A 22,369-nucleotide genomic window follows, 5' to 3' on the forward strand; every position below is an offset into this window, starting at 1 on the left:
TAATTAAGACGACCCAACTAATTACAGACCGGTATCACCAACAAGCAAAATAGCAAAAATTTGTGAAAGAATCGTCAAAAATTGATGGGTAAAACACCTGGAAGAAAAAACTATACTAAATCCAAATCAATTTGGATTCAGACAAGGGAGATCATGTACAACAAATTTGATCTGCTTCTACTCAAGATTAATAGACATAATAGAAGAAAGAGATGGGTGGGCAGACTGTGCCTTTCTGGACCTACAAAAGGCATTCAACAAGGTACCACATAAAAAACTTACAAAGATAGAGTCAAAAGGTGGCATCAGAGGAAAATTATTGGAATGGATGAAAGACTTCCTGATTGGGAGGAAAATGAGAGTTGCAATTAGAGAAAAATTCTCAAACTGGGAAGAAGTGAAAAGCGGTGTCCCGCAGGGATCAGTACTGGCCTCGATCATGTTTGCCATATACATTAATGACATGGATGAAGGTGTAGAGTGTTATATGAATTCTTTGCAGATGATGCACAACTCATTGCAACAAGATTTGGACAAGATCTGGAATTGGAGCCAAACATGGGAAGTAAAATTCAATATAAAGAAATGTAGTATAATGGAGTTTGGAAAGAGTAAAAACAGAATATCAAAAGATTACAAAATTGGTGAAGAAAAGGTGAAAAAAGTAAACTCAGAGAAAGATCTTGGAGTGATGATTGGCAAGGACATGACACCAGATAAGCATATTAACAACATATTCGGAGAAACCTACAATTTATTGAGATCAATCAAAGTGGCGTTTGCCTATTTGGATGAAGAAATGATAAAGAAAATCCTAACTACTGTACACTAATAAGACCAAAACTCGAGTACGCAGCAGCAGTCTGGACACCCAGTACCAAAAAGAACATTAACCACTTCAGTACGGGACTTAAATCTCGTGGGCAGCAGCCAATGCCAGCCGTATGACGTGTCGTAATAATACTCGCATCATAAAATATAGTCACGGCTTATATCGATCGTTCTCTCTTTCACCCGCGAATTTTGAAAACCACAGAGAATGGGATTCAGGGCGCATTTGGGAGAATGTAAAAACACAGGGGCGACTACAATAAATATCATCAAGACGCCGATATGGCAGCGTCGCGAATCCACTTGCTCCTCATGACGCCAACGTGTGCGGCACCGTATGGAAAGGGTTAAAAAACTAGAAAGGTTATAAAGAGCAACAACCAAACTAGCACCAACTCTTTCCGAACTAACATATGAGCAAAGACTGTCCAAATTAGAACTACCAACTTTGGAACAGAGAAGAGAAAGAGGTGACCCGCTGACTATCTACAGAATAATGAAAGGAACGGAAGTTTTAGATAGGGATGACTTGTTAATATGGGACAATGGTAAAACGAGACACGAAAAGAAACTAAAAAAATATAGTTACGGAAGAAATTTAAAAAGGAACAGCTTCCCACACAGAGTGATAGATACATGGAATAAATTAGACAAAAAAACAGTGTGTGCAAACACTATATAAGATTTTAAGAAAAAACTTGATGCTGAGAGATACAAAGATGGGTCACCACGAGCATAGCTCCCTTCCCGTATAATACAACTACCGTATATACTTGTCTATAGGTCGAAATCTCAAGGAATGTTTTTTAGGCCAAAACCTAGGGGTCGACCTATACACAAGTAATAATCTTGTTAGGTTGAAATCCAGACATGACAAGACAGGCTAGGAAGAACTCTTACATTTTTTTTAGGTTCAGAAATCAAAATATTTACCTACTAGTTACTACTGGTAAACAATGGGGACATAAAATACACGGTATGTACCAAAACATGTGAAATTCCTTCTAGATACGGTAACCCCATACAGAATACGATAAACACCGGCTTTGGTGCCCGGTGTTTGGTTGTTGTGTATTTTCGTCTTCGTGATGTCTTTTATCGTCCTGCTTGTCTGGCACACTACTTCCAAATTGGTGGTTCTTAAAATATGTGTCAGGTTGGTGGCAACACGAGATGTCTTGTTGTGCTGTCCTGCTGCACAACAAGACGTCTCGTGTTGCCAACCAGTGACGTTGCCACCAACCTGACACATATTTTAAGAACCACCAATTTGGAAGTAGTGTGCCAGACAAGCAGGATGATAAAAGACATCACGAAGATGAAAATACACAACAACCAAACACCGGGCACCAAAGCTGGTGTTTATCGTATTCCGTGTTCAGGATGTGATAAAGTTTACATCGGAGAAACGTCACGCGACCTGAATACACGAATATGTGAACACCGTTACGACGTCAGGCATGATGTCACCACCAATGCATGTGTGACACATAGAAACAAGGAAAACCATCTTATGGACTGGAAGAATGCAGAGCTGCTGATACGAGAACCAGACAAAATCCGCAGGAAGTGTTTAGAAGCAGCGATCATTCAAGGAACGAACACTATTGAACAAAATAGGGGCATGTTCAACATCTCGCCCCACATAATTCCCCTAATACCCATGGCCAGCAAAAAAAATTAAAATATTTAAACCACCCTTTGTGAACATTTTGCCCACGGATGTTTGGGCCAGCATTCTCAACCTTTCCCAGTGTTCAATCCCCCTCCTCCTCCTCCTCCTCTCCCTTCCCCCCTACTTCTTTTCTCTCCCCGTTCCCTCCTTTCCCCTTATTTAATCTCAAGCATATGTATCTCAACTTGTACTTGAAAAGGCTGTAATAAGCGAAACGTATTACAAATAAAGGCTCCGTCCTCATATGGTGTTTAACTCGTCAGTCTTGTCGGCAACTGCTATTTTCATGAAAAAAACCAACAACTTGGTAATCTGTTCAAGTTTTTCACTCTGCTGAAATAGTAACTTCAGTGAAACTTATTAGATATTAAAATGAGTGAACTTGAAAAAAACATAAACCAAAATACATCAGAATTAATGAAGTGAAAAAACCATAATAATCAATTGCTATACCAGGCAAGCCACGCCACTTCAAAGCATTAAGACAGTGGAATGCTCACAGCACCAAAACAAAAACAAGCCACTCGACCTATACATGAGGTATATGGAAAATTCCAGATTTTTTGGCCAAAAATGAGGGGGCGAACTTAACACAAGATCGACCTATAGACGAGTATATACGGTAGGTAAATACATATATATACTAAGGCTTTTTCCCCCCTTACATGGGAGGTAGCCAAAAAACAAAGGCATAGAAATCATTCCAACCCATTCCATCCACTACATACTCCCCTCCACCTTTTTCTCTCCCTCTTATCTTGGCACCTCCTAGATGATGGGTCATCCCTGTATCTTGTCCACTGCCTGGGTTTGAAGCAGTGTTGCAAGACAAATTACATCCTCAGCAAGGCTGCTTCATTAAATTGGCGACCCCCTCTCTCTGTCCTGTCATGCAGAAAAGGAGAAGATGGGGAGAAATCCCTTTGGGCTGTGTCAATTCATTTCTCACACATACTCCCTCACGCCCCATCCCCCAACCAGTCTCCCTCATGCATCACAGCATCATCCATTCACAACCCTTCTCCATTCACCCCTATCTTTTGTCCTCTCCCATCCTTCCTCGACAGACATTCCCCTATTTCCCAATGCTCCATTTATCCCAACCATCCATCTCATCCTAGGTCGACCCCTCATGTTCACTCCTTCCACCTTTGCCTTATACACCTCTTTTACTAGTTTTCATTCATTCTTTCCATGTGTCCAAACCATCCCTATACTCTTTCCTCCACCCGATCTCCTAACTCCCTTTCCACTCCCGTTCTCCTCCTCACCTCCTCATTTCTCACTCTATCTAGCCTAGTAACCTGTTGCATGAATAGGCATGCTAGCTAGCACCAATGCATCCACATGCATGCAGATGAAGAGATGGTGGTCCTGACCCCACTCAAGACCTCATCTCTCAGGTCAGGCAGTGTCAAAGAGCAATTATCTCCAGATTACCAGCCAGACATGATGCCATTTCAACTCCAATGGTCAGAACATGATTCCACAGACTGCAGTAGTGATAACTATTCATTTTAATGTTTATATGTCCACTTCGACATAGATTGTATCATATTCATTGTTAGGACTAAATATATGTACTCTAGCAAGTACTGTATATGAGCCTTTGCTCTAGTCAGGCCAAATTGGCTCCATGTAATTTAAATTATTGTATGTATTTCCTTGTTGGCAACTCATCCGAGTTCCCCTTTATAAGACCCAGTCATCAGGCCTTTAGGATGACACAGCCTGGAAAACTCACAAAATAAAGGAAGAAACATTCAAGGCTTTTCCTCAACCGGCATCTCTCCATTGTACTTGGCTTCCACACCTTGAGGGACAACTACGCTACCAAAAAAGAATGTTATAAGCCGTCAAAATCAAACCAACATTTCTCCTGGCGGCCACGGCAACAAACCCCTATCATACTTCTCAGGCATTTCATCTCATACACATTCAAACTCCTCCTCTCTTATGTTCCATGTTTCTGCCCCATACAGTGTTGTCGACAAAATCACTTCTTCATACAATCTCCTCTTAGCATACATTCCCCAATGTCTATTTCTCATTACGCTTTTTAATCCACCAAGGCATTTGCTCGCTTCTCTCAATCTACATTCTACCTCTACCTCCACTCCACCCTTCCCTGCCACATTCACACTCAAGTATTTAAAACTATCCACTTCATCCAGTCTCTCTCCCTTAACCTCTTCCATACGGTGCCGCCTACGTAGGCGGCATGAGGAGCAAGTGGATACGCGAGGCTGCCATATCGGCGTCTTGATTATATTTATTGTAGTTGTCCCTGCATAACTGACATACTCTCTAAACTGGCTTCATCACATTTTCTATGGTTATCAAAATTCAAAGGTGAAAGAGAGAACGATCGATATAAGCGGTGACTATTTTTTATGATGTGAGTATTATGACGCAACATCCTACGTCTGGCAGCTAATGCTGCCCGCGAGATTTTGGCCCGGAGTTAAGTGGTTAATACTCACTTCCAGCCTGCTGCCACTTTCTCCCCTTGTACATCTCATCACCTTACTTTTACCCACATTTATCTTCAGCTTCCTTCTTTCACAAACCTTCCCAAACTCTGTCACTAACTTCTTCAATACCACCTCTGATCCTGCTACAAGCGCAGTGTCGTCCGCAAACAACTGGATTATCTCCCATTTTTCTCCATTTTCTTAACCATCTCCAATCCCTGACCCACTACCTTTGAATTCACCTCTTGCACCACCCCATCCATGTCCATGTATAAATTGAACAGCCAGGGCAACATAACGCATCCCTGATGAAGTCCCACCTTTACCTCAAGCCACCCATTCTCCATTTCAAATCCTAACACAAGCTCTATTACTCTCGTAAAAACTCTTGACTACTCTTAAAAGCTTTCCTCCTATCCCATATATCTGTAATACCTCCCACAGTGCCTTCCTATCTACCCTGACATAAGCCTTTTCCAGATCCATAAAAGCCAAAAAAACATCCTTACCTTTTCCTATAGCTTTCTCACATATCTGTCTTACCACAAAAATTTGATCTACACAGCCCCTACCTGTCCTAAAACAACACTGTTCTTCACCAATTACTCCCTCTCTTCCTCTCCTAATCCTCTCAATCAAGACCCTCCCATAAGCCTTCCCAACTACACTTAACAAGCTGATCCCTCTGAAACAACTACACTCACACTTGTCCCCTTTTCCCTTGTAAAGTGGAATTATAAAGGCAGTTCTCCAATCCTTCGGCATTCTACCCTCTCTTAAACAAACATTAAATAACCTCACCAGCCAGTCCACCATAACTGTACCTCCTTCTTTCAGACATCCTACATGGCATCCATCCAGACCAGGTGCCTTACCTGCTCTCATCATCTTAACAGCTGCCTTCACTTCATCTTTCCTTATTTCCCCTCTATTTTCCTCACTCGTCACTCTCATTTTCTTAGTGCTTCCCACTGCAACTACCTTTCCCTCCCTATCCTCATTCACATTTAGCAACTCCCTAAAATACTTTGCCCACCTTCCTCTCACTGCCTTCTCTTCCATTATCATCTCTCCATCTGCACATTTTACTTTCTCTTCTCTACTTGATGCACCTCCTCTTTGTCTCTTAATTTCTTTCCAAAACATCTTTTTATTACTTTCAAAAATTTCTGTCATACTCTTACCCCATTTCACATCTGCTCTCCTCTTTGCCTCCTTTATCTTATGGTTTACTTCTCTTCTCTTTACTTTGTACCTCTCATATGATTCCCTTGTCCTACTTTGTAATCAATCTCTGAAAGCCTGTTTCTTCTCTTCTACAACCTTCTTTGCTTCCTCATCCCACCACTCACTACCTTTCCTTCTATTTCCTCATGTCCTCCTTGTTCCACATACCATCTTTGCACACCTTGTGACTCCCTCCTTGAACTATCACCATTCCTCCTCCACTCCTAATTCTACTCTATCCTTCTCTCCCTACCACTCCTCTCTCAGCTTCTTATACTCCTTCTACTTTTCTTTCTCATTTGAGCAATTCACTCTAAGTACCTCCCTACCTTTTGTCCTTTTCCTCTTTCTCCATCTATCCTCCACTCTTAACTTACCTTTCACCAAAAAATTATCTGATATTCCACCACTCTCTCCCCTTAGAACAAGTGCATCCTTAACTCTTCCTACCATACTCCTGGTTACCACTATACAGTCAATTAATGCTCTATCTGCCACCCTTCTATCCACCACCCTCTCCCATGTGTACTTATGCTTGACTTTCTTCCGAAACACTGTATTTGCTATCATCAACTCTCTTTCAAGACACATATCCACCATCAACTCTCCACTATGATTTTTTCCTGGAACTCCATACTTCCCAAACACTCCATCTATTGATTCATTTCCTACCCTAGTATTAAGGTCTCCCAATACCACTACATTGACATTTCACCCTAATCTCTCTATGCACTCATTTAAATCCATCCAAAATGTCTCCCTTTCCTCTACACTCTTCTCACTACCAGGCCCATATGCACTTACAAAAACCCACATCTCCCTTCCCAGCTTCACCTTCATCCACATTAACCTTGAAGAAACCTCCCACTCCACTACACACTTACATATCTCTTCGCTTACTAGTATCGCCACCCATTCTCTCCCTCATCCCCTCTTCATTCCTGAGAACCTCTCAACTACAATCCCAAATTCACACTTGCCCCTCCCTTTCAACTTAGTTTCACTCAATGCCAGCACATCCATCTTTCTTTTCACAAACATACTGCCTATCTCTTCCCTTATACTCTCATCTGTACCACATCCATGGATATTAAAAGACCCAAACCTTAGGGTACTGGTTGGAAAACTCCCAAACCCTCTTATACCTTTTCTTTTTTTAGGAATGTCCCCTTTGGGGCTACAGGTAACAGGATTCCTAGTCCTATCTCTGTCCCGTTTTTTGTCGCCTTTTATGACTCAAGTGGGAAGACTTAGTGCCAGCATTCTTTTCCGCCACCACAGGGTAGATGAAAAAAGGAAATGAATATTCAGAGAAATGGTACAGGACAGTAACAAGAGGTTGGGGGACAGCATAACGGAGGGAAAGTCGCAGTATAATAAAAGTGTCATCATTTCTCTATGAACAGAGACTTCCTCTATCATAGACAAAACGATGTGTGGCTCTGGTCTGTAGGGGTGCCCCATATAGACCCTAAAGTATCAACTGCATGCTACTTTGCCACAATAACATGCAGCCAATTAGTAATAAGTAGACAAAATAATGTAGTGTAACCCATCAAGCTATCATACATTTAGTTACATGAAGCTTAGATCGCCACGCAAGTCGAGTCAACTTAACCCAATTATGCAATATCTCTTCCTTGAGTGACTCAAGGGCTGGTCAAGTAGCTGTTGCATTATTTGAAAGCCATGGGTTTCCTGCAAGAGAGACCTAGGACAACAGGTTGATTGACTGGTAAATATCATATATTTAAAGTTTACTTTCTGAAATAATCCATTCAATGTTTAATTTTGTGAAGTAAATGATTCCTGACTTACCTCCTTTATCTTTTCAATCTGTTTGTTTCTTACATTTTCATTGTCAATGACCAGAACATCAATTTCCTCTTCCTTTCTTCTGAAATAATCCATTCCATGTTTAATTTTGTGAAGTAAATGATTCCTGACTTACCTCCTTTATCTTTTCAATCTGTTTGTTTCTTACATCTTCATTGTTAATGACCAGAACATCAATTTCCTCTTCCTTCTCCAAACGATACTTGTTTACCCCTACTATCACCTCTGAAAATTGAAGTCCACAATTTCATTATGAACCCAAAATAAGCAAGTGAAAATTTTAAATATATCTGCAAGACTGTTTCTTTTTTCTTATAAAGTATCTATTCTTCCCACTGTCAATTGTATACTTACCTTTCCCACTGTCAATCATGGCCTGCCTCTTTGCTGCACATTCTTCAATCTTTAGCTTTGCCCACCCTGGAAAACAAAAACAATTAAACTTGTGGTTCATACATACAGTGCTCATCATGGCATTACAATGGTTGCCCTATACACACTTACCACCATAAAAATATATTTACACAATTGCTGAGTTTCTAATACTTGGTGCTGCCTCCCTTCTGCTTCACCACATCCCTCAGCCGTTTAGGAAGACTATTGACCAAAGGTTTTAAATGGGGTTCAGGTCAGGGGAATTGCCTGGCCAGTCATTAAAGAAGCTCACATCACAGTCCTTAAGCCACCCAACTACAGATCTGGTGGTGTGACACAGTGCACCCCACTAAAGGAAGAATACCAGAAGACTGGAAAAATGCTGATATTGTACCAATTTATAAAGGAGGAAATAAGGAAGACCCAACAAATTACAGACCAGTTTCCCTTACGAGCACGGTAGCTAAAATTTGTGAAAGTTATAAAAATTAGATGGATAAAACATTTGGAGAACAATATACAGCGCCTCTATTTACATGATTAATCTGTTCTGTACACCTCCGCGTAAATAGAAATTTGCATAAATGGAAATGCTATTTCCCATTGAAATCAATGTTAATTCAATTAATCCGTTCCCGACCTTGAAAAAGTCTACTTTTTTCCCTCTGATATGATGAAGCCTGTCACCAGACATAAATACATATGATTTTGATATTCCTGCAACATTAATGCCAAAAAATCAATGTTAACCTCTTCAGTACGGTTCAAAATCTCACGGGCAGCATTAGCTGCCAGACGTACGATGTGTCGTAATAATACTCGCATCATAAAATATAGTCACCGCTTATATCGATCGTTCTCTCTTTCACCCGTGAATTTTGTTAACCATAGAAAATGTGATGAAGACAGTTTAGAGAGTATGTCATTATGCAGGGGCAACTACAATAAATATAATCAAGACGCCGATATGGCAGTCTCGAGTATCTACTTGCTCCTCATGCTGCCTACGTATGCCGCACCTTATGGAAGGGGTTAAAGACCACTTACAAGGTAAAAAATATAATGAAAAAAGCAATCTTTTGTACCTATCAATGGTAAGGCTTGCAGCTGGTATAGGGGGATGGGAGTGAGGAGGTGGTGGAATGGTGGGGGCTTACTGACCCCCCTCTGAAGGAAGAGGTGCTCCTTCAGCTGAAGTGGCACCCTCATCAGGGTGCTATTGTTTGGCACGAGGCTGGAAGAACTCTGTGATGGTTGCTTGCCGGTGTTGTGTGTGCAGGATTTGGCAGTAGTGAGGCATGACCAGTTCAGTGAACTGGCCTGCAACACAACTCTCTAGTGTCTGGTCCAGGTGTGTGACCTCCTCGAAATTGTAGAGCTTCCTCCACATTACACAGGCCTCCTTCAACTCCTCCATGGTGGGGCCCTGAACACGATCGTCGTCTCCCTCAACCTCTTGCTGTTCCCGGGCCAGTTTGGCAACTTGCTCCTGATGCAGATCCTTCAGCTCCTCGGTGGTCATTTCATCCTCGTGCTCCCCTACTAACTCCTCGACGTCTCTGTCCTCCATCTCCAGGCCCAGGTCCCTCCCAAGCACAACGATGTCCAAGATGACCAATGGACCAGCAGGCTTAAAGTCCTCGAAGTCCCACTCCCTGTCAAATGATGGCCAAAGCTCCTTCCACACTGCCTGTAGAGTCCTGTTGGTAAACCTGCTCCCAACTCTTGCTAATCATCTTGACACAGTGCAAGATGTTGAAGTGGGACTTCCAAAATTCTTGCAGGGTTAGGTCTGTGTCGGTGGTAGCATTGAAGCAGCATTCAAACAGAGCATGCATGTACAGCTTCTTGAAGTTAGAAATGACCTGCTGGTCCATCAGTTGCAGAATAGAAGTGGTGTTCGGAAGCACGAATTTAATTGTGATGAAATCCAGGTCTTGGGGAAGATGTGCCTGCATGTCGAGGGGATGTGCTGGGGCATCATCCAGCAGCAGGAGGCACTTCAGTGGCAGTCTATTCCCCTGCAGAAACTTCTTGATCTCAGGGTTGCATGCCCCTTCAAGCCACTCCTGGCACAGCTGTTGGGTTGCCCACGCCTTCAGGTTGGAATGCCACATCACTGGAAGTCTGCTCTTCAGGATGTTGCCCCTCTTGAATGCTCGTGGTGTCTATGAATGATACACTGAGTGGCGTGATCTTGCAGTCCCCACTTGCATTAGGACACAACATTACTGTAAGCCTGTCTTTCATAGGTTTATGCACTGGCAAAGCTTTCTCCTCAGCAGTAATATAGGTGCTGTTAGGCATCCTCTTCCAAAAGAGCCCTATTTCATCACAATTAAATACCTGCTGTGGCAAACCCTCACAACACACCAGCTCCTCAAACTCTTTGACAAACGCCTCAGTTGCATCTGAGTCTGCGCTTGCTGCCTCACCATGCCATGTCACTCTGTGGATACCTGTACGTTGCTGAAACTTCTCAAACCACCCCCTACTGGCTGTAAAGGTCACTGAAGGTGGTGTAAGCTGGCCACTGGTACCAGCCTGTTACCACTGCAGGTTAGCATACATTTGGCGAGCCCTTGAATATATAATTTCCGCACTCAAGCTGTCACTCTTATGCTGCTTCTCCTGTATCCACACAAGCAATAACCTTTCCACCTCGTCCAACAATGCTGGCCTCTTATGTGTGCTCACATACCTTATACCTTTAGACACATTAGCTGACATAATTTTATCTTTATTTAAAAGAATGGTTCTTATTGTTGACTCAGGCATACCAAACTCTCTCACCAGCTTACACACGCATAAACCTTGAGCAGCTTTGGCAATCACTTCCCTCTTTTTCTCAGTTGTGATGCTGGTTTTCTTAAAAGCACCAGCTTCAGTAGGACTTCTCACCTGTTTTGGAGGCATTTTAAAGGCACAAGCAGTACAATACCAAGGGGTAGGCACCAAAAGAAGGACCAATTGTGCACACAACAAAAAAAGACGGTGGGAGGAGACACAATACAGCGTGTGATTGGAGACGTCAACATGATGGCAGCGTGGGATTTGATTTTCTGCGCAGTGATGGACACCAATGTGCCCGCGTAAATAGCAACAAGATTTTTCCCCATAATTTGACTGCATAGAATTTTGCGTACATAAGGGCACATGTAAATAGAGGTACCACTGTATTAAATCCAAGACAATTCAGATTTAGACAGGGTAGATCATGTACCACAAATTTGATCTCCTTTTACTCAAAACTACTAGACATAACACAAGAAAGGAATGGATGGGCTAATTGTGCGTTCCTAGACCTACAAAAAGCTTTTAATTAAGTTCCACACAAAAAACAACTATTAACCCCTTCAATACAGGCCACATCGCACGTCTGGCAGCATTAGCTGCCACACGTGCGATGTTGCGTCATAATACTCGCATTATAAAAAATAAAGTCACTACTCTATTGCTCGTTCTCTTTCACCCGTGAATTTTGATAACCATAGAAAATATGATGAAGCCAGTTTACAGAGTATGGGGGTCACGCAGGTACGACTACAATAAATATAATCAAGACGCCGATGTCGGCATCCTCGCGTACCCACTTGCTCCTCATGACGCCTACGTAGGCGTCACCATATGGAAGGGGTTAAGAAAACTGGAAACCATAGGAGGGATACAAGGTAAACTACTGGAATGGATGTAAGGACTTTTTGCATGGAAGAAAAATGAGGGTAGTGCTCAGAGATAAGAGTTCTACTTGGGAAGAAATAATTAATGGAGTTCCACAAGGGTCAATACTGGCTCCAGTGATGTTCGCTATTTATGTGAATGACATGGACGAGGGTGTGGAATGTTACATGAACTTCTTTGCAGATGATGCAAAATTGTTCAAGAAAGTGAGTACTGAAACGGACTGTGACTCACTACATAGAGATCTGAACAGGGTTTGGGAATGGAGTCAGAAGTGGGAAGTGGACTTCAACATTAAGAAATGTAGCATAATGGAATTTGGAAACAGTAAAAAAAAAAAAGGATATCAGGACAATATAAAATTGGTGAAAAGGAATTAAAGAAAGTGGGATCTGAAAAAGATATGGCCCCTGACAAACATATAAACAAAATTGTCAGAGAAACCTATAATTTGCCAAGATCAATAAAAGTGGCTATTACTTACTTGGATGAAGAAATGGTAAAGAAAATACTAGTCACATTGATATGGCCCAAATTGGAGCATGCAGTAACACTATGGTCACCAAGTACTAAAAAAGAATATAAAGAAGATTGAGAAAATCCAGAGAGCAACTATGAAGACAGCCCCAAAACTACCGACTCTGGAACAAAGAAGAGAAAGAGGTGACTTGTTGACCATCTACAGAATTATGAGACATGTGGAAATCCTTTATAGAGATGACTTGCTAAATTGGGATAAAAGAAACTGAAGAGGTCATGGAAACTCAAAAAGGACAGTTATAGAAGAGACCTGAAAAAAACAGCATTCCCTACAGAGTGGTGGATGTATGGAAAAACAATAATGTGTATGTGTGCAAAAACAATACAAGAATTTGAGAACAAATTATATATGGCGAGAAACAGAGATGGGACCCCACAAGTGTAGCACCCCTTCCCATAAGATACAATTTATTATTATTTACTTGTCAATTTATTATTATTTACTATTTACCTGTTATATTATTTAACTATACCTATGCATTTATTTATGTATTTCATTTGTTATTTACATTATTATAGTTTTTATTTATTATTTTATTATTAATATGATTTTTTTTTTTGCATCCGACCTAGATATGGGTCAAAATGTCTCCTGTCGGCATGCTCCGCCTTTGTAATCCTTTGTAACTAGGTAAATACTTGTCAAATGCATCAGGCAAATTGTCACACAACACCTCCAGATAACTATATTGGGTTATTTACTGGTTTTTGGGGAGTAATATCTATAGGAGTTCACCAACACTCTGAGCAGTGAAACACCCCCAAACTATGAGTAAGTCTGGGTGTTTGGTGGTCCCATAAGTGTACCGTGGGTCTAGTGGGTCGCTACCTCTGGCCTGGTACACATATCTACCATAGTTACAGGTGATGGTAAAGGTGCCTTCGTCACTCCCAAGTACCTCAGACCACTGTTGAGGAGTACAATTATGATATTTAAGTGCAAAATCCAGCATACGTTTCTTCTGCTGATTGGTAAGGATGGGTTTCTTAACCTATCTGTGGCTACTATAGCCCAACTCGACCACCCACCTGCTGACTGTTTTATTATGGACACCTCAGAAAGCAGACGTGTTTTTTCTTTCAATTCTCTAGCAGTTATGGTAGGTGTACTCTTTAGCTGCTTTTTGAACACAAAGTACATACAGATGTCTTCTTCGAGAGGCCAGGCCGAGGTTTAGCAGATGGTAACTCGACACCACCATTGGCACCAACACTTCACCCTGCTTCTACAATTTAGATAACACGTTTTTAGAAAAATCTGATTGCGAGAGGGACTTGTGTGTTCTGGTGAGTCCGGACCTCAAAACTAGGAAGCAGTGCATTAGCACCAGAAATAAAGCTAACAGAGCATTAGGCTTCATTGCTAGGACAGTAACGAATAGAAGTGCAGAGGTAATTATTAAACTCTATCTAGCGATAGTTAGACCCATCCTTGACTATTCGGTACAGTTTTGGTCTCCGTCCTACAAAATGGACATCAATTCCCTAGAATCAGTACAGAGAAGAATGACCAAAATGATACATGGACTCGGAAATTTGCCTTACGAAGAGAGGCTTAGGCACCTAAACTTACACTCTCTGGAAAGACGTAGAGTGCAGGGTGATCTAATAGAAGTGTTCAAGTGGATCAAAGGCTATAACAAGGGTGAGGCAAACAAGGTCATCATAATAAAACTGCAGGGCAGGACTCGCAGTAATGGGTATAAACTGGACAAATTTAGATTTCAGAAGGAAATAGGCAAGAATTGGTTTACTAATAGGGTGGTCGATAAATGGAATAAACTTAGTAACCATGTAGTAAGCGCTGAAACTATCAGTTGTTTTAAAAAACGATTAGACTGCTTTATGGATGGGGATGACAGGTGGTGATGGATACGGAGCTGCCTAGTGTATGCCTTATGGTCTCTTGCAGTCTCCTTTATTCTTATGTTCTAAAAGATCACTTACTCACAAAGGATTACAAAGGCCGAGCATGCTGACAGGAGACCTTTTGGTCCATAACTAGGTCGGATGTGAAAAAAATTATAATAATGATAAATAAAAATAAATAAGAATTATAATATAAATAATAATAAATAAATGTATATACATAAATAATAAACAAACAGGTAAATAGCAAATAATAATCAATCAACAGATACATCATATTAAATGAAAAACATGCAAATAATAATAAAAAAACAGACAAATGATAACAAATAAATAATATAAAAACACACCAACATTCTCCACTATTTCTCTTCTCTGGAGCCCAGTTTTGTGAAGTACTATGATCTGAGCTATAGTTACAAGCGTTAACAACTTTTTACCCATAGTCATCAAGGTATAGCCCAGAAACCAAGGGAAACCCAGACAAAAGATGGGGCAAATGAGAGAACAAATGCACAACATTTCCTCTCACCATGGCAGCCACAAAGGCACAGAGTTGGTATGTGGTGTTTGTTGGGAGGCAGTGGCGTCATGCTAATGGCTGGTACCCGGCATAATGCCATGACAGAAAAAGACCCCCCTGTATAGGCCATTGTTTTTCATCACGGCATTATGCCAGGGCGCTCACCCAGCATAATGTCATGACAAGCACTGTGCATCCCATTAATTAAAGGCACTTTGTAATGAGAACAAAAGCACTATTCCTGTCCCTTCATAATCTACTAACCACCTTTATTTTGTTAAATGTGAATATAAGCATCCATCACTATCTCCTCTAAATATTGAAACACATTTAGTATGAATGATCATTTAATTCACTCTCTATTCTGAATTCCCATATGATAATTGCAGGGCCTTGTCTCCCACAGACCTTTCTGGGAAGAAATATTAGACTGTTGTCTGTTTTGTATTAGACTGTTTCTATGTCATCAGCAAGAAGGGAGTAATCATTGGTTCTCATCTCTCCTGTGATGAGGTGAGGGAAACAGAGTTTAAGTTCATGAAGAAAGATCTTGGGCCTGGTCTAGAGACAGAATGTCAGCTTCTTAGGGCTGCACCTCCAGATAATATTTACCTCATTGTAAATTTCTTTTAGTATATTCCATTTCTCTTCCATCCCTATTTCTTCATTTAGGAATTTTTCCCAGTTCGCATTGCGAAAGAATTTTTTGAGTTTCTCAAAATTTGTTTTGTTGTACATTAGTCTTCCTATTCTATGTTTATTATTTCTGCTTTGATCCATTTGCTCTTTCAACTCTCTATTAGTACATGGTCACTCTTTCCTATCAGAGTTTTGTAATAAATTTTATTGACAATTTCAGGCTCTGTCATAAGTATTAAGTCCAGCCTTGATGGTTCTTCACTACCTCTGTATCTGGTATTTTCCCTTATCCACTGAGTCATTGTGTATTCAATGGTCATGTCGAGCAGGACGTTGCCCCAGAGTTCCTCTCCACCCTTCACTGTCATTTCCTCCCAACATATTTCTTTTGAATTAAAGTCACCCATAATTACTGTATTTCCTCTGTCCTTCAGTATATTAGTTAATTCGTATTTTGTATCTTCTAATATTTCGGAATTATCACTTTCTGTCCAGGACTTTGCTTTGGGGGGCACATACACCACTACAAATTTTCTACTCTTCATATGTTTGCTTTCAACTTGTATCATAATTGATTCTACATTATTTTTTCCTTCAGTTATTTTTGTTACATTTAAATCCTTATTAGTCAAAATGAATACTCCGCCACCCTGTTTATCCTTTCTGTTCTTTGTCCAGCATGTGTATAAACCTTGCCCCACAGTGTTGGGTGGTGGAGTACACTTTAGTTTAGTTTCCACTATTCCCATTATGTCTGGTTTTTCTAAGGCCAGGTAATCATTTAATTAATTCATTCCTGAATTTATTCCATCTATATTTGTATAAGCTATTTTTAATTTCCTTTCTCCTCATCTTTTTCTGTCTTCTTTGTTTCCTTTTTCCTTATACACCATTTTCTCAGCATCAGGTCCAGCATTTTCCATTTTTTTTTTTTTTTTCCGGTTTCGGTTCTCTTTTCGTTTTTTCATTCACTTAGTTTCCAAGTTCTTTTTCTTTTTCTTCCTCACTCATTTCTTTTTTTGTCCATATAATTTTGTAATGTTCACTATTTGCTAATTTCGTTCTTCTGGATAGTACTTCCTCTGCAATTGTTTGATATCTAAGCTTTACTTTCCGTGGCCTGTATTGTTTTTCTTTAGAGTATCTGCCTATCCTATAGATTTCCTCGATTTCTCTATCCAAGCCTTGTCCTTCTGCTTGTAATGGGATCTTTCGCAGTCAGGCTTGTAGATTCCTATTAGTGCTAGAATTTTCAATTTTAGAATAGATACTTGTGTTTTAGAATAGATACTTGTGTTTCTAAAATACCCGATTTCAGTAAAGCTCAGTTCATAGGACTACGTCAGGAGCTTCAGCTTACAGATTGGGAGGCAAAATTAAACGAAAGACCTGTAGATCAGATGTGGGAAATATTTCAAAATACGCTCACTAAGATGATTCAAACTTACATTCCTTTTAAGGACAGACGTCCACCAAATCAGGCTCGCCCAAAGTGGCTCGACAAAGAAACTGAAAAAAGTATTGCTAAAAAGAGACAGGCTTATAAGAAATATAAGTGCTCGGGTGCATCTAATGACTATGAAAGTTATGTATCAATACAGAGAGATTTAAAAAAGACAATAAGAAAAAGAAAACGACAATACAAAATGAACTTCGCTGATAAATCCAAAGAGAATCCCAAAGAATTCTATAGTTACATTAGAGATAAAAAGGTTGTTAGGAATCACATTGGTCCACTATTATCTGCTGACGGTCAACTTGAATATTCAAATGAAGGAATGTGTAATATCTTAAACAATTATTTTAGCTCGGTATTCGTAAACGAAACACCTCAAGGTGAATTCCAAACTGAAACCTGTGAAAAGTCTAGGGTAAACTTACTCACTACGGTAAATATAACAAAAGAAAAAATTAAAAGGTGTATAGACAAACTCAAAGTTAATAAAACACCAGGGCCAGACAGTTGGCATCCAAGATTTTTAAAGGAAATGAAAAATGAGATTGTTGTTCAATTAGAAATTATTTTCAAGAAATCCATCATATACGGAGATGTCCCAAGAGAATGGAAGCTGGCTAACGTTACTCCCATATTCAAAAAAGGTGACAAAAAGAAACCAAATAACTATAGGCCTATAAGTTTGACTTCAATCGTAGGAAAAATAATGGAAACTATCATCAGAGATGCTATCGAACATCATTTAGAAAGTAACCGTTTGATAAATAATAGCCAGCATGGTTTCAGATGGAAACGTTCTTGCGTGACTAACTTACTCGAATTCTACAACACAGTTATCTCGAATTATGACAAAAGAAACAATATAGATTTAGTATATCTAGACTTTGCAAAAGCTTTTGTTACCGTCCCGCACGAAAGACTACTTACTAAATTAGCTTTGCATGGAATAAGTGGTAGCCTATTAGGTTGGACTAGTAATGGGTTGAATGATCGAAAACAGAGAGTTGTTTTAAATGGAAAAACTTCTGGATGGAAAAGTGTTGCAAGTGGAGTTCCTCAGGGTTCCGTTCTTGGGCCACTTCTATTCATAGTATATATAAATGATATAGACCATGGACTAAAATCTACTGTTTCCAAATTTGCTGATGATACAAAACTGTGCGGAGTGGCAAATGATCACTCAAACCAATTAGATATTCAAGAAGATTTAGATCAATTACAGCAATGGTCTGAAAAGTGGCTAATGAAATTTAACACAAGTAAATGCAAGGTAATGTACATAGGTAAAAATAACAGTAAGTACGATTACAAGTTATTTGGAAATTCGTTAACAAAAGTGGATAGTGAAAAAGATCTCGACGTAATTATCAGTAATGACCTCAAATCATCCAAGCAGTGTATTTCAGCCTCTGAGAAAGCAAATAAGATTCTAGGACTGATTGCGCGATCTTTTGATTTCAAAAGTCCATCACTCATTAACAAGCTATATAAATCGTTAGTTCGTCCACATTTGGAATATGCTGTTTCCGTATGGTCACCGAATCTCATTAAAGACATTGACAGACTGGAAAAAGTACAACGGCGAGCCACAAAACCGATTCCAAATATCAAAAATAAATCATACGAAAATCGACTAAAACATATGAATCTGTTTTCCCTAAAAAAGCGTAGACTCAGAGGTGACTTGATACAGGTCTTTAAGATTCTAAAGGGAATTGACATCAAAAGTGACCAAATTTTTACATTGAATGAGAATCAGACAAGAAACAATGGTCTCAAACTGTCCGGAAATAGATTCAATTTGGAAGTAGGTAGAAACAACTTTGCCAACCGTGTAGTTAATGAATGGAATAAACTTCCTGCACAGGTAGTGCAATGTAGTTCAGTTCAAAGCTTTAAGAATCATTTAGATAAATACCTAAGTAAGATGCTGTAATGATTATAATTTATCTTATATTATTTGTTTTTGTTTTGTTATCATTCGTCTGTCTGGTTTTCATTTATTATTAGTTATATGTCAATTTATTATTATTTACTATTTACCTGTTTGTTTATTATTTAACTATACCTATGCATTTATTTATGTATTTTATTTGTTATTTACATTATCATAGATTTTATTTATTATTTTATTATTAATATGATTTTTTTTTTGCATCCGACCTAGATATGGATCAAAAGGTCTCCTGTCGGCATGCTCCGCCATTGTAATCCATTGTCTCGGATTTCACGAGGCAAAGGGGTGACTTAGCTAATTTGGAAACCGATATTTAAAAAAAGATACGACATAATTTGCTGCATAAATGTATTTAAAAAAAAAAAAGAAATACTCTTAATGTTATAATTTTTACTTACTTGTGTGTGATAAGGCTTTGTTAATTTAATTACAAGGTAAAACTAAAAATAGGTAATTATTTTTACTGAAGTATGAGCAGTAAAAATAAGAGGATGTTGATTTCGGTTTGTGCATTTTATTTGAGAGTGTTGAAAGATAATGGATATCACTGTCATGTCCTGTATATGAAGATAATCAGTGAGATAAAAGATAACAACAGTGGTGGCGGACGTACAAAGTGAGCGGCGTTTTTGTAAAGAATAGCCTCTTAGATCTGCTGGGAGCTATTTTCAAACAAATATGACTAATTTTACTTGTGCCGTGGCAGACTGCATGTCAGATTCAAGAAAAAGTAAGAGAAAGACAAATGTTAATCGTACCGGAAAAATTATGTCTTTGATGCAAAATTATATTTTCTATACATTACATGGATTTGCCTATTGCTTAGTGCATTCATATGAAAGTATATATCAGTATACGTCCATTGAAGTTGGTAGAAAATGACAAATTGCTTGGCTTGATACAATTATAGGCTGTTTTACGAATATCATCTGTAATTATAAATAGAGGCTCAAACAATGCTATATGCCGTTTGCAATCATGAAATTAATTGACTTAAATTTCAGACACAATAATGTACAATGACCTTTGTAAGCTTATAAAACTTGCCCAAAAAAGTATTTATTTTCCGGCAAGAATTACAAAATCTGGCGGTGTCTGGTATCAAATTGCTCACTGCGAAAGGTCTCATTCTTTCAGAATTTCCTCATTGATCTCTTTCTCCTCTTTTTCCCTCTGATATCTAGGTACATCATGGTTCTCTTTAATGCCATAGATTACAATGCATCTTTTTTATCTACTGTGTCCCTAACTAAGTTGCCTTTCTCTTTAATTACTTGGATCACTATTTCCTTGGCATTTTCCTTGACCTGTTGCTCCATTATTTCTTTAAGGAACACTTTTTGACATTCCTGTTCAACTTTCCACTGTTTTTAATTTCCTATACATCATTTTCTTTGATTTTTCTTCCACCTTTTCAGTCACTTCTTGCATTTGATCTTTCATCTCTTTTTTTAATGCCTCATTCCTATTTATGTCTTCACTTTTTAACCTTTCATTTTCTACCTTTAATTTATTTAATTCCTTTTTTAAGTCATCTATCTCCCTATTATTCTCCTCATTGGCTTTCGTTAGCATAGATACTTCTTTGTACATTGTTTTGTACTCATTTTTGAGTTCTATTAAATCATCCAAAATGTCGTTAATATCTCTATTTCTCATTATATTTCTATACCTGGGTTCCCTATCCATTTCTAATCCTCTATGCATAAAATTTCCTTCCCGTTCAAACCCCGAAAAAAAAACACTCTTTCAAACCTTTGGTATTCCCTTGGTGTCTGAGAAAGACACATCTTCTTTCAAACAACACCAAGTGGAGTTTCGATTCTAGTTTAAGTAAGGTGATGAGATGTAAAAGGAGTGAAAGTGGCAGCAGACTGGAAGTTAGTATTAAGGGAGAGAGACTGGAGGAAGTGGATAGTTTTAGATACTTGGGTGTGAATGTGGCAGGAAAGGGAGGAGTGGAGGCAGAGGTAGAATAGATTGAGAGAGGCAAGTAAATGCCTTGGTGGATTAAAAAGTGTAATGAGAAATAGGCACTTGGGAATGGATGCTAAGAGGAGATTGTATGAAGGAGTGATTGTGCTGACAGCACTGTATGGGGCAGAAACATGGAACATAAGAGAGGCAGAGAGGTGTTTGAATGTGTTTGAGATGAGGTGTTTGAGATGAGGTGTCTGAGAAGTATGATAGGGGTTGCCAGGCTAGACAGAGTGAGAAATGAGGATGTGTGGAGAACAGGGGTAGAAGGGGAGTTGGGAGATTGGGTCGAGGAAAGAGTATTGGGATGGTTTGGACACATGGAAAGAATGAGTGAAGAAAGACTAGTAAAAGAGGTGCGCAAGGCGGATGTGGAAGGAGTGAACCAAGAATGGGATGGATGGATGGGGTAAAAGGGGCTTTGGGAAAGAGGGGAATGTCTACTGAGGAAGGACGGGAGAGGGCAGAAGATAGGGGTAAATGGAGATTGGTTTTATATGGATGATGTGATCCATGAGGTGGAATGGGTGGGGGATGGGGGTTGAGGGAGTATGTGTGAGAAAAATTTGACACAGCCCAAAGGGATTTCTCCGTCTTCTCCTTTTCTGCATGTGGGGACAGAGGGGGGGGGGGTCGCCGATTTAGTGAAGTGGCCTTGCTGTGGATGTGCTGTGTCTTGTGACACTTCTTCTGACCCAGGGCAGTGGACAAGATGCTGGACACTTCTTCTGACCCAGGGCAGTGGACAAGATGCAGGGAAGATCTGTCATCCAGGAGGCGCCACGATGGGAGGGGGGGAAGAGGGTGGAGGGGAGTGGTGTGTGATAGGGATGGAATGGGTGGGAGTGGTTTTTGTGTCTTTGTTTTTTGGCTACCTCCCTTATATGGGGGAAAAAAAGCCTTTGTTATGTGTATGTATGTATTTACCCAGTTGTATTTTACGGGAAGAGGAACTATGTTCATGGTGACCTGTTTTTGTATCTTGCAAGATCAAGTTTGTTCTTAAATTCTTGTATTGTGTTTACATACACTATTATATCTATCACTCTGTGTGGGAAGCTGTTCTTTTTCAGGTCTCTTCGGTAGTTGTCCTTTTTGAGTTTCATTGCATGTCCTCTTGTTTTTCCTCTGTCCCTCTTAAGTCCTCTCTATCAATGTGTTCTTTTCCTTTCATAATTCTGTAGATGGTTAGTAGGTCCCCTTGTTCTCTTCTTTGTTCCAGGGTCAGCAATTCCAGTTCGGCCAATCTTTTTTCATATGTCAGGTTTGAAAGTGTTGGGGCTATCTTTGTCGTTGCTCTTTGTATTCT

At 39.6% G+C, this 22,369-nt stretch overlaps 1 protein-coding gene across 2 annotated transcripts in view; it reads right to left on the reverse strand.

Moving 5' to 3' along the window:
• Positions 1–22,369, reverse strand: part of LOC143025464 (methylmalonyl-CoA mutase, mitochondrial-like) — a 266,536-nt gene that overhangs the window by 117,148 nt on the left and 127,019 nt on the right. For both annotated transcript variants that reach the window (XM_076185158.1, XM_076185159.1), the window contains exons 10-11: positions 8,398–8,463; positions 8,159–8,268 (exon numbers count right to left, since the gene is read on the reverse strand). In XM_076185158.1, coding sequence (XP_076041273.1) covers positions 8,159–8,268; positions 8,398–8,463 — 176 coding nt within the window. The remainder of the gene's footprint in view (positions 1–8,158; positions 8,269–8,397; positions 8,464–22,369) is intronic.

This window comes from Oratosquilla oratoria, chromosome 5 (genome assembly GCF_046742065.1).
Source record: "Oratosquilla oratoria isolate Oo_2021 chromosome 5, ASM4674206v1, whole genome shotgun sequence".
In the NCBI taxonomy this organism is placed as follows: domain Eukaryota; kingdom Metazoa; phylum Arthropoda; class Malacostraca; order Stomatopoda; family Squillidae; genus Oratosquilla; species Oratosquilla oratoria.